The 12,924-nt window shown below is 46.1% G+C and overlaps 1 protein-coding gene across 1 annotated transcript; it reads right to left on the reverse strand.

Moving 5' to 3' along the window:
* Positions 1-1,506: 1,506 nt before the first annotated feature.
* Positions 1,507-12,704, reverse strand: LOC116967295 (glycerol-3-phosphate acyltransferase 1, mitochondrial-like). The gene is made up of 5 exons (XM_033013795.1): positions 12,618-12,704; positions 9,175-9,297; positions 6,481-6,554; positions 1,828-1,935; positions 1,507-1,720 (listed from the first exon to the last, which is right to left on the reverse strand). Exons 1-5 carry the CDS (start codon positions 12,681-12,683, stop codon positions 1,507-1,509), a joined length of 585 nt encoding a protein of 194 aa, XP_032869686.1. The 5' UTR covers positions 12,684-12,704.
* Between the last annotated feature and the right edge of the window lie 220 nt (positions 12,705-12,924).

The following is a 12,924-nucleotide window of genomic DNA, read 5'->3' on the forward strand; positions in this document are numbered from 1 at the left end:
AACAGCTGGGAAGAAACTGTCCCTGAAGTTTAGCCAGGGAGGTATCAGCTTACAGACAGGTAAGCTGGGGAAGATGACTTATGGTAAATAGGCTGGGGTCTTTTCCTTCGAGCAGAGGAGGCTGAGGGGGGCCAGAGAAAGGTATACAGAATGATGTAGGACACAAATAAGAGTAAATAGAAGGAACTTTTTCCTCATATCTAACCACCCGGTGTAAAAGACTGGACATTCAAGCTATCAATTCCCCTCATGATTTTATAAAATCACCCCTAAGCCTCCTGCGCTCTAAGGAATAAAGTCCTAGCCTGCCCAACCTCTCCCTGTAGCTCAAGCCCTCAAGTCCTAGCCATCGTCGTCGTGGCTATCGCTCGAGGTCGAGGATAATGGTCTACATTCTGTTGTATTTATGGATGCTCAGGTGTCTTATGAGTCCAAGTGTTTAAGAAGGAACTGCAGATGCTGGAAAATCGAAGGTAGACAAAAATGCTGGAGAAACTCAGCGGGTGCAGCAGCATCTATGGAGCGAAGGAAATAGGCAACGTTTCGGCCCGAAACGTTGCCTATTTCCTTCGCTCCATAGATGCTGCTGCACCCGCTGAGTTTCCCTAGCATTTTTGTCTGCTTATGAGTCCAATCCTGGCAACATCCTCGTAAATCTTCTCTGCAATCTTTACTGCTTAACGGCATCGATCTTATAGCAGGGTGACCAAAACTGAACTTACTACTCCAAAATGCAGCTTCACCAACTTTTTATACAACTGCAACATAATGTTCCAACTTCTCTCCTCTATCCCCTGACTGATGAAGGCCAATGTGCCAAAAGCCTTGTCTACTGTGATGCCACTTTCAGCAGACTGTGCAACTGTACTCCTATTCCCATTCCTTCTCTCCAGAGATGCTGCCGGGGTGGGAGATTGCAACCTTCACGTGGTCCGTCCTGTTTCAACAAATGCAATTAACCTGGCGTGCACAATCAAATGAGATGAAATAGAACAAGTTGTCCTACAACTTTAGGCTGTGCACGCCATACGCAAGAAGAAGAAGAGATGCTGCCTGTCCCGCTGAGTTACTCCAGCATTGTGTGTCTATCCGTACTCCGAGATCCCTCTGCCCTACAATACTCCCCATGGCCCTAACATTCATTACAAAGCTCCTGCTCTGGTTTGACTTCCCAAATGTCCACTAATATCTTGAATTGTGCAGTCTTCTTTCTTTTAGAAACTTCTTGGACCCTGCTTCAGAATGTTCGGAGAGGAGTAGTGAAAGGAGAGGGGGGCTGGGAATGGGGGAGGGGGGTGGTTATTTTTCCAAAATTGGAGAATTAAATGTTGGGTTGTAAGCTACACAAGCGGAATAAGCACAAACGGTACTAGCAAAATGCTTTACCTTAAGGTACAGTCTCTGACAATTGGCAAGGCCCAGAATAGAAAGGTCCGTATGGGAATGGGAAAGGGAGGTAAAATTGTTAGCACACGGGAGATCCAAGAGGCCTTGACGGACCGAGCATCAACAAATCTCATGCAGGTTTTGAGCATCTGCGCAACGCTGTTTCATCAACAGGTACACCTTGTCAAAAAACATCATCCCGTACCTGAGGAAGAGGGGCGAGATGCTAGCCTGGATTTGGTGCAGGATTCCAATGACGTTCTCCACATTACAAGGTGACTTCTGGTCAGACTCAGTAGTGTCAGCTATGTTTTCCTTCACAGCATCCTGCACTCTGTACAAAAAGCATCAATTGTTTTACCACACTTTTCCCGTTCAAAAGCCGCAAAGAGGACAAAGAGAGTGATAATAGAACAATATTCGTGTGGAAATGGCTCTCACCTGGGACTGTCGATGATTGTGTGTTGCAAAGGATGTACATCGGGGTAAACCTTGCGTTCAGCAAGAAACAGGATGTAGCAGAGACGTCGAGCCAGCCACCCTCGGTACCTGCAGGAGCACCACAGTCATAGCTCAAGAGCATCATTGTGACCGGCATCAACAGTAACACAGCTACTAGAGACACTGCCTAACAGCGCCTGACACCTGGGTTCATCAGAAGATCAGAAGTGATAGGAGGGTCATAAGTGATAGGAGCAGAATTAGGCCATTTGCCCCATCAAGTCTACTCCGCCATTGAATCATGGCTGATCTATCTCTCCCTCCTAACCCCATTCTCCTGCCTTCTCCCCCATAACCTCTGACACCCGTACTTGCATGTTCTCCCTGTGATCACGTGGGCTTCGCCTGGGTGCTCCAGTTTCCTCCAACTTTGCAAAGGCGTGGGTTAGTAGGTTAATTGGCCTCTGTAAATTATCCCCCAGTGTACAGATGATTGGTAGAATCTAGGGGGAGTTCAAGAGAATGAGGGAAGAATTAAAAAAGCGGGATTAAGGCAGGATTAGTGTCAATGGGTGGTTGATGGTCAGTGTGGGCCGTACGGTCCTTTCATGCTGCATCTTTCCAGGACTTCATCCATCGTCAGCTTAGTGCTAATCGGGTAAAATAGGAGGGCAAATATACACTGTACATCAGGTTAAACACACAGGGAAGGATATCACATACTGACACCATAAAAACTATGAAACGACACAAAGCACTGGAGTGACTCAGCTGGTCAGGCAGCATCTCTGGGGAACATGAATAGGTGATGTAGAGGTGGAAGAGAGGAGGGGCTGGACAAAGCCTGGCAGGTAGCAGGTGGTTACAGCTGAAGGTGGTGTTTGACAGGCAGATAGTTTGACAAAGGCCAGAGAGAAACGAATTGAAGAGTTGCAAATTGTGAAGCGAGTGGAAGAAATGCAGACGGAAGGGAAGGAGAGAAATAAATGCAGGTCCAGGTGGGGCAGAGGGATGAGGGGAGGGGGGAGAACAGAAAGAAAGGAGGAGGAGGTTTACGTTGCCTCAAATGGGAGGATCCAAACCATTGGGATGTTAGCTGCCAAGTGGAATATGAGGTGTAGCTCCTCCAGTTTGCATGTGGCCCCACTCTGGCAATGAAGGCAGCCCAGGAGAGATGGATCAGTGCGGGAATGGGAAGGGGAATTAAAATTGTTGGCAATCAGGAGATCCAGTAGACCTTGGCAGACCATGCACAAGTGTTTGGTGAAATGGTCGTCGCGTCTGCGCTTGGTCTTCCTGATGTACAGAAGGTGACACCGGGAACAGTAGATGAAGTTAGAGGAAGTGCATGTGAAACCCTGTCCCACCTGGAAGGACTGCTTCAGTCCCTGGATGGAGGCAAGGAAGGAGGCAGAGGAACAGTTGTAATATCTCTCTTCCAGTTTCCTTCCCCCCCCCCTTTACAATCAGCTTCAAGAAGGGTCCTAACCTATCCACATACTCCAGAGATTCTGACCCAGAATTACTCCAGCACTTTGTGTCTTTTTTTTGTAACCCAGCATTTGCAGTTCCTTGTTTCACATAAAAGCCATGGATTGGCATGGATGAGGCTGCTGTAGATTATTAATATCTTTAGTTACGGGTGAGCGGGCGTAGGGAAGGGCAGTGGGATATATCTCCGCTTTTTTTTCACTTCTTCGTTAGTTCAGGTTTTTCTTTTTTCTTTTTCAAAATTCTTTTTCTTTTTCCTTTCTTCATCCTTTCCCTTCTTTCCTTTATTATTTTTTCTGATTTATTATTAGTTTATAAAATGTTAAAACTGAAGCTGTACGAAAATTATGTCGATTACTTTCCCCTTGTACAATTGCTTCTAATAAAACAAATATTATTAAAAATATATATATCTTTAGTTAAACATAACTGCAATGCATCTTGTTCGATTTGTCATTACAAAGCAGCAAAATGGCACCATCCATCTATTCTGCATGATGCTGCAGTACTCTCCAGAGTTGTCAGATAAAGCAGTCTGTAGCACGTTGACAGCAATCAACTCAAAGTGCCACATGCTTCCAATACACCAGTGCTGATACCCCATTAAAATGCCACAAGGCTGGATTGCTGGGGTTATGTTCAGTTCTGGGCACCATGTTATAGAAAAGATGTTGTCCAGCTGGAAAGGGTCTAGAGAAGATTTACAAGGATGTTGCCAGGGCTAGAGGGTCTGAGCTACAGGGAGAGGTTGAGTAGGCTGGGTCTCTATTCCTTGGAGCACAGGAAGGTGAGGGGTGATCTTATTGAGGTGTTTAAAATCACGAGAGGAATAAATCAAGTAGATGCACAGAGTCTCTCGTCCAGAGTATGTGAATCGAGGACCAGAGGACACAGGTTTAAGATGAAGGCGAAAAGATTTAAGAGGAATCTGATGGGTAACTTTTTCACACAAAGGGTAGTGGGTGTTTGGAACAAGGTGCCAGAGGAGGTAGTTGAGGCAGGGGCTAACCCAACATTTAAGAAACAGTTAGACAGGTACATGGATAGGACAGGTTTGGAGGGATATGGGCCAAACACGGGTAGGTGGGACTAGTGTAGCTGGGACATGTTGGTCGGTGTGGACACGTTGGGCGGAAGGGCCTGTTTCCACACTGTGTCACTCTAGGACACTGGTTTCACTGCCTAGTTACTGAACAATGCCTCATGCAATGTCTCCAGTACAGTATCACCCAACAACTAGAATCATAGCCAAACTGCATGGATACAGGCCCATCCTCCCAACCTGCCCATGCTAACCCATCTACACTACTCACCTGCCCACATTTGGCCCATATCTCTCTAAATATGTCCTATCCATGTACCTGTCCAAATGTGCTTTAAATGTTATTCTAGTACCAGCTCAACCATCTCTAACTGCTCGTTCTATATACCCACCACACTCTGTTTGAAAAAGTTGCCCCTTAGGTTCCTATTAAATCTTTCCACTCTTACCTTAAACCTACGTTCTCTGGTTCTTATTCCCTTACTTTGGGTAAAAGGCTCTGTGCATCTCCCCTATTTATTCTCCTCATGACTCCTCTAAAAAATCATCCTTTATCCTCCTACGCTCCATGAAATAAAGTCCTAGCCTGCCCAATCCCCATAGCTCAAGCCCTCAAATCTTGGCAACATCCTTGTAAACCCCTTCTGCACTCTTGCCATACATCGATCCTACAGCTGAGTGACCAAAACTGACCACAGTACTCCAAATGTGGCCTCATCAATGCCTTGTGCAACTGTAAGATAACATCCCAACTTCTATACTCAATAAATAGACACAAAATGCTGTAGTAACTCAGCGGGACAGGCAGCATCTCTGGAGAGAAGGAATGGGTGACGTTTCAGGTCGGGACCCTTCTTGAGACGTATACTCGATACCCTGACTGATGAAGGGACTATTGTCTCTAATGTGCTGAAAGGCTTCTAGACCAAGGGTTCCCAATGTGGGGTAAATTTAACCCTAGGGGGTAAAATTCGCCTACTCGGGGGATAAATTTCTTGATTCTGGATTTGTACATGTTTTTTCTCATTGGCAGACTGTGTTTGGTTCTGGTATAACGATATGTGTTCATCATTAGTTGTTCATAAATAAGTGAACTAACATTGTTATGTGCTGTTAAAGTTACAAGGGGTAAACTGGACGAAAAAGGTTGCAAACCCCTATTCTAGACCATCCTATCGATCTGTGATGTCACTTTCAAGGAACTAAGAGAACACTTTGCACGTAATGGAAATATGAAGCATCCGTGGACAAACATTGACAACGCTCGTCATCATCCAAGAATCTAGAACCTTTGCTCTGAGGATTTTAAATTTGTGCAGGCTATTAATAATTGCATTGAATGAAGCTGGCCAGAAGATGTTACAATGCCATCAGTAGACTGTAGAGGCGAGAACTCCACATGTGAGGCCACTGTCATTTTCTCAATCTATCTCTGGAACTCAGACATTGGGAATCATAGGACAGTACAGCACAGGAACGGGTCCTTTGGCCATTTATGTTTGTGCCCAACATGATGCCAAGTTAAACTGATCTCATCTGCCTGTTCATAATCCATATCCTTCTATTCCTTGCACATCCACATGCCTATCAAAACCTCACTTAAAGTCCACTATCGTACCTATCTCCACCACGCTCCTGGCAATGTGGTCCAAATCATTTAAGAGTATGGCGCAGCGGTAGAGTTGTTACCTTACAACGCTTGTAGCGCCGGAGACCCTGGTTTGATCCTGACTACGGGCGCTGTCTGTATGGAGTTTGTATCTTCTCCCCGTGACCGCGTGGGTTTTCTCAGAGATCTTCGTTTTCCTCCCACACTCCAAAGACGTACAGATTTGGAGGTTAATTGGCATGGTATGAGTGTAAATTGTCCCTAGTGTGAGTGGGATAGTGTTAATGTGCGGGGATTGCTGGTCGGTGCGGAGTCGGTGGGTGGAAGGGTGTTTCCGCGCTGTCTCTCTAAACTAAACTAATGTAAAGCACAGAAAGTTGCACGAAGCTCACTGAGCATGACAAAATAACTCCAAACACCTCAACGACCTTTCAATCCACCCGCCATTCCAACTTCACTGCTGCCAAAGTAAAAAACAACAAAGTTGTCTGTAACCGCATTATCAACCTACCTTGTTTGCTTCTCAGTCACAAGAATAGCATTTCGAAATCCCAGCAAGGGTAAGTAATTATGGAAAAGCAGGCCCTGGAATAACAAGAGAATTTTACTGTAGGAAGCTGCACTCAAAATATGAATGCAAAGAAGCTGCAAGAGCAATAGAGGGTAATGCATGAAAACCATGAGCGCAGCAAACTAAGGCAGTGACGTTTGAATAAAAATAAAAAGCCCTTGTGGGCAAAATCCATATGCAACTCTGATTCACAAACTGAACGATACAGTATGGAAACAGGCCCTTCAGCCCACTAAGTCCGTGCCAACCACCGATCACTTGTTCACACTAGTTCTATGTTATTTCTATGTTATGGTCTTCCCGGTTGTCATCAGGCAACTGACCATTCTATCAACAACCAGTGATAGTCCCGTCCTGAGCTTCTATCTACCTCATTGGTGAACCTCGCATTATTTTTAATCGGACTTTACTGGAGTTCATCTTACACTAAACATTGTTTCCTTTATCATGTGTCTATACACTGTGGACGGCTCAATTGTAATCAAGTATTGTCTTTCCGCTGTCTGGTTAGCATGCGACAAAAGCCTTTCACTATATCTCGGGTCATATCTCAGCAAACAGCATCAATCCCACTTCATCATCTGCCCATCATCCCCCCCATCAATCACCAACCCCATTGTGTAAGAAGAAGCTGCAGATGCTAGTTTAAACCAAAGATAGACGCAAAATGCTGGAGTAACTCAACGGGACAGGCAGCATCTCTGGAGAGAAGGATTGGGTGACATTTCGGGTCGAGACCCTTCTTCAGACTGGTTAGGGATAAGGGAAAGGAGAGATATAAGATGGTGATGTGGAGAGATAAAGAACAATGAATGAAAGATATGCAACAAAGTAACAATGATAAAGGAAACAGGCCGTTGTTAGCTGTTTGCTGGGTGAAAATGAGAAGCTAATGCGACGGGTGGGGGAGGGATAGAGAGTGGCAAAGCCGGGGCTACCTGAAGTTAGAGAATGGTCTGTGTAGGATTGAGAAGGAGAGTTAAAGTGTCCAGCAACCGGGAGATCAGGTAGGTTCTGGCGGTCTGGGCGAAGGTGTTCCGCAAAACGATTGCCCAGTCTGTGTTTTCGTCTCACCGACGTATAAGAGTCCACATCTTAAACAATGGATACAGTAGATGAGGTTGGACGAGGTGCAAGTGAATCTCTGCCTAACCTGAAAGGACTGTCGGGATCCCATCACTCACCCACCAGACTCCCCGCACAATCTACACCTCACACTGCCTCGGAAAAGTAGCCAACATAATACAAGACGTGTCCCACCTCAGTCATTTTCCCTTCTCCCTGATCCCATTGCGACAAAGGTACTGAAACTTAAGCTTAACTCAGGGACAGCTTCTTCCCCTCTGTTATCAGGTTTCTGAACAGTTCTTCCATAAGCTAGGGTACAGTCTGATTCACCTCAACCTTATTGTGGACATTGGGCTTTGCTTATGAACTGATGCGTTACAATGCTGAGAACTATATTCTGCACTCTGTATCTTCCCTTTTCCTCTACCTGTTGTACTTGAATTTGGCTTGATTGTATTTATATATAGTATTAGCGTACTTGATTGGCTAGCAAGCAAAACTAACTTTTCACTGTTCCTTGTTTAAGAAGGAATTGCAGATGCTGGAAAATCTAAGGTAGACAAAAAGGCCAACCAGCGTCTTTACCATCTCAGACGGCTGAGGGACTTCAAGCTCCCCCTCAGGGTGCTCAAGAACTTCTACACCCATACTGTGGAGAGCATCCTGAGTGGGAGCATCATCACCTGGAGGGGGAACACCACCAAGAGGGACCAACTGGCTCTGAGGAGGGTGGTTCGCTCAGCTGAGCGGACCATCAAAACCACCCTTCCCAACCTGCAGGACATCTACACCAAGCGCTGCAGGTCAAGAGCCAGGAGGATTATCCAGGACCACACTCACCCCAACAACAGACTGTTTTCCCTGCTGCCCTCAGGGAAACGGTACCGGCTGCTCAGGGCCAACACGGAGAGAATGAGGAGGAGTTTCTTTCCCCAGGCCATGAGACTGCTGAACGAGGACTGAGTGTCGCCGCCCCCCCAACGCCCAAACCCTCCCCACCCTCCTCACCAGCACCTGCACCCCCGCCCAAACCCCCCGCCCCACCTCGCCACCATCACACACACACACACACACATGGGACTGAACTGGATGGAACATGCTGTCATCACAGGTGTTCCACGGCACTTGGCACTACTTGTTATGTGGTATATTTATGGGGTATGTGTTATATGTGGGTATTGTTTTATGTGGGTTATGTGGTATCTATGGGGTACATATTTATTATGTGTTATATGTGGTTATTATTTTATGTGGGTTATGTGTAAGTGGGAAACCATGCACAACTGGACAGGCACTTAAGCATTTCACTACTGGTTATACCTGTATAATTGAGTATGTGACCAATAAACTTGAACTTGAAATGCTGGAGAAACTCAGTGGGTGAGGCAGCATCTATGGAGCGAAGGAAATAGGATACATTTCCTTCGCTCCTTTCACTGTTCCTTGGTGCACGTGACAATAATAAACCTAGGCCTCTATGCCACATAGTCTCCAGGAGACTAATGAGCTCAAAATGCTATGCCTGGCCCGATTTATAGTTCGCTATAAGCAACACATTTCTTTTACCCAGCTTTGTGGAGCACAGATGTAGCAGCATCGGCCAACGAATGGTCGGGTATTCCCCAAGAGACTGATACCTCCAGAAGATAGGCCTAAAGTCGGTACAGATAACACACCCGCGTGATTCACCTAGGAGCAATAGAAAAACAGTAGCATTCTTTAAAGCTTATCTGTAGTATAGAACATTTCCTTTTCTTAAGATGTGCTTTCTAGTTCCTTTGATGGACAACTCTCTTAAAGTTGAACGTTGAAAATATTACATGTGGGAAATAACTGCAGATGCTGGTTTAAATCAAAGATCGACACAAAATGCTGGAGTAATTCAGCGGGTCAGGCAGCATCTCTGGAAAGAAGGAATGGGTGACATTTCGGGTCGAGATCCTTCTTCAGACTGATGTCAGGGGAGTGGGCGCTACAGAGATAACATGTGGTCGGAGACAGTAAGGCTGGTAGGAGAACTGGGAATGGGGAAGGGATGGAGAGAGAGGGAAAGCAAGGGATACTTGAAATTAGAGAAGTCAATGTTCATACTGCTATTATATTTCTGGGTTAAAATGTGATTGTAGAGAGCAGGAGGAATCACGGAGGGGGAACAGTGAGAGAGGATGTTGCTGAACTCTCGTAGGAGAGAGGAGGAAAACTTATTCAATGTAGACACACCTTGAGGAGATTGCACAGTGGAGAAAACAAAATGTGTAGGAAAGAACTGCAAATGCTGGTTTAAATCAAAGATAGACAAAAATGCTGGAGTAACTCATATTTCTGGGTTAAAACATTGAAAATATTACAGTACATTTCATTCATTCATTCCTATTATTTTAGTTTAGACAAAAACATTTAATATAGATAACTGATAACACATGTAGACAAAAGTGGTGGAGAAACTCAGTGGGTACGGCAGCATCTATGGAGTGAAGGAAATAGGCTACGTTTCAGGCCGAAACCCTCCTTCAGACTGATGTGAGGGTAGGCGGGGAGGAAGGAGGAGGAGGAGCCAGGGGGCCGAGGGAGAGCTGAGAAGGGGAGGAGACAGCAAGGGCTACTGAAAATTGGTGAAGTCAATGTTCATGCCGCTAGGGTGCAGACTGCCCAAGCGGAATACGAGGTGCTGCTCCTCCAATTTCCGGTGGTGCTCACTCTGGCATTGGAGAAGGCCCAGGACAGATAGGTCTGATTCGGAATGGGAGGGGGAGTTGAAGTGCTGAGCCACCGGGAGATCAGGTTGGTTAATCGCCAAGCCTACACTTGGTCTCACCAATATAGATCAGCTTACATCTAGAGCAGCGGATGCAATAGATGAGGTTGGAGGAGGTCCAGGTGAACCTCTGTCGCACCTGGAACGACTGCTTGGGTCCTTGAATGGAGTCGAGGGGGGAGGTAAAGCGACAAGTGTAGCATCTCTTGCGGTTGCAAGGGAAAGTGCCCGGGGAGGGGGTGGTAAGGGAGGGAAGGGAAGAATTGACAAGGGAGTTATGGAGGGAGTGGTCTTTGCGGAAAGCAGACGGGGGGGGGGGGGGGAGATGGTAAGATGTGGCGAGTGGTGGGGTCACGTTGGAGGTGGCGAAAATGATGGAGGACTATTTGTTGTATGTGACGGCTCGTGGGGTGGAAGGTGAGGACAAGGGGGACTCTGCCCTTGTTCCGAGTGGGGGGATGGGGAAAGAGAGAGAGCAGTGTTACGGGGTATTGAAGAGACCCTGGTGCGAGCCTCATCTATAGTAGGGGAGGGGAACCCCCGTTCCCTGAAGAATGAGGACATTTCCGATGCCCTGGTGTGGAACACCTCATCCTGGGAGCAGATGCGGCGTTGACGGAGGAATTGGGAGTGGGGGATGGAGTCCTAACAGGAAGCAGGGTGGGAAGAAGTGTAGTCTAGATAGCCATGGGAGTCAGTGGGCTTATAGTGGATTTCGGTCAGAAGTCTATCACCTGCGATGGAGATAGTGAGGTCAAGAAATGATAGGGAAGTGTCGGAAATGGTCCAGGTGTATTTGAGTGCCGGATGGAAGTTGTGGTGAAGCGGATGAAGTCAGTGAGTTGTGTGTGGGTGCAGGAGGTAGCACCAATGCAATCGTCGATGTAGCGGAGGTAGAGGTCGGAGATGGGGCCCTGGTACGTCTCGAACAAGGATTGTTCGGTGTACCCTACAAAGAGGCAGGAATAGCTGGGGCACATGCGCCTTGTATTTAGAGGAAATGGGAGGAGTCAAACGAAAATTTATTAAGGGTAAGGACCAGCTCCGCAGTCGTCTTTCTTACAGTTTGGCTTTCCTCCCAACCAATTGTTCAAGCGCTTTTGATTGCAACATGCGCCTTAATTTAGTTCAACAAAGAAACTGACAATGGTGGGGGATGGAGGTGTAGAGTGATTGGACGTCCATGGTGAAGATGAGGGGATGGGGGCCTAGGGAACAGAATGCCCGGAGACGACAGAGAGTGTTTGAGGTGTTTTGAACATAGGTAGGGAGGGATTTAACCAGGCGGGGATAGGATGGAGTCAAGGTATGTGGAAATATGTTTGGTAGGGCACGAACAGGCAGAAACAATGGGTCTACCAGGACAGTCAGGTTTGTGGATTTTGGGGAGAAGGTAAAGTCGGGCCGTGCGGAGCTGGGGAACGATGAGGTAGGAGGCTTGGGCGGGTGTCCGAGAGTTGGCGCGAGGCCTCAGCTTTGCAGCTGGGCAAGCCACTGCCTCATGGCGCCACCCTCGGATTAGGTAGGTGTGTGTGTGTGTGTGTGTGTGTGTGTGTGTGTGTGTGTGTGTGTGTGTGCTCACATACAAGGGATTCTCCTTCGTGCCCCGCCCGCAAGTGACAACATGACATGCAGTGACAGTCAGGAATGACACATGAGACATTAATGGACATAAAACAATTAGTGAATCTATTCAGTACCTCTTCCAAATCTAATATTTCCTCCTTCTTTAGGGAGGAAATATTAGCTTTGCAGGAGGTACTGAGGAAGGGTCTCGACCTGAAACATTATCTATTCTTTCTCTCCAGAGATGCAGCCTATGTGTTACTCCTGCTTTTTGTGTCTATTTTCCTTCTTGTTCAAGATTCTCTACACCTGAAGCACCACATCCTCACTTTTGTATTGCAATTGCCTTGTGATAAAGACTAATATTCCAATTGCCTTTTAGATTTATTTATTTATTGCATTCAGTGTTATTTTTAAGCAGCTTAAATACAGAAAAACTTAAATCTCTTTCAGTCTCCACTGCACCTAGTTTCTATTAAGAAAATATTCATTTCTCCCCAAGGTAAAATGATCTTTCTTTCCCAACATCACTTCAACTTAATGTTCACTCATGCATTTATCCCATTCCAGATCCTTTGTGATTCTTACTCCTGTGGAATATATGGTGGTATAATATAAAATGCTGAGAAACAGCAACTTCTAACCACTAACCTTCAACACATTACGACCTGCATTAACGATAACTTACTTTCTTGATTAATTTTCTGGATTCTTTTGGAACAAATTCATCATCCTTATCTTCCTTCAAAGCCATGGTATCACCTTAAACGAGCAGAATTTACTGAAAAATAGTTAATTATGGTTATAAATATGCAATTAATAAAAGAGTAACTTGAAATGTTCTCACGTTCCAAGGTTCTAGGTGGGATGGCAGGTTGGACCAGGTGGGAAGCCATCTACACGCTACATCAGTGGTTCTTAACCTGGGGGTAGTGACCTCCTTTGGGGGTCATTTGGGGCTTTGCCGAGGGTCATGAAGGGGACACAAATAACAT

The sequence above is a fragment of the Amblyraja radiata genome, chromosome 39, assembly GCF_010909765.2.
Source record: "Amblyraja radiata isolate CabotCenter1 chromosome 39, sAmbRad1.1.pri, whole genome shotgun sequence".
Classification (NCBI taxonomy): Eukaryota; Metazoa; Chordata; class Chondrichthyes; order Rajiformes; family Rajidae; genus Amblyraja; species Amblyraja radiata.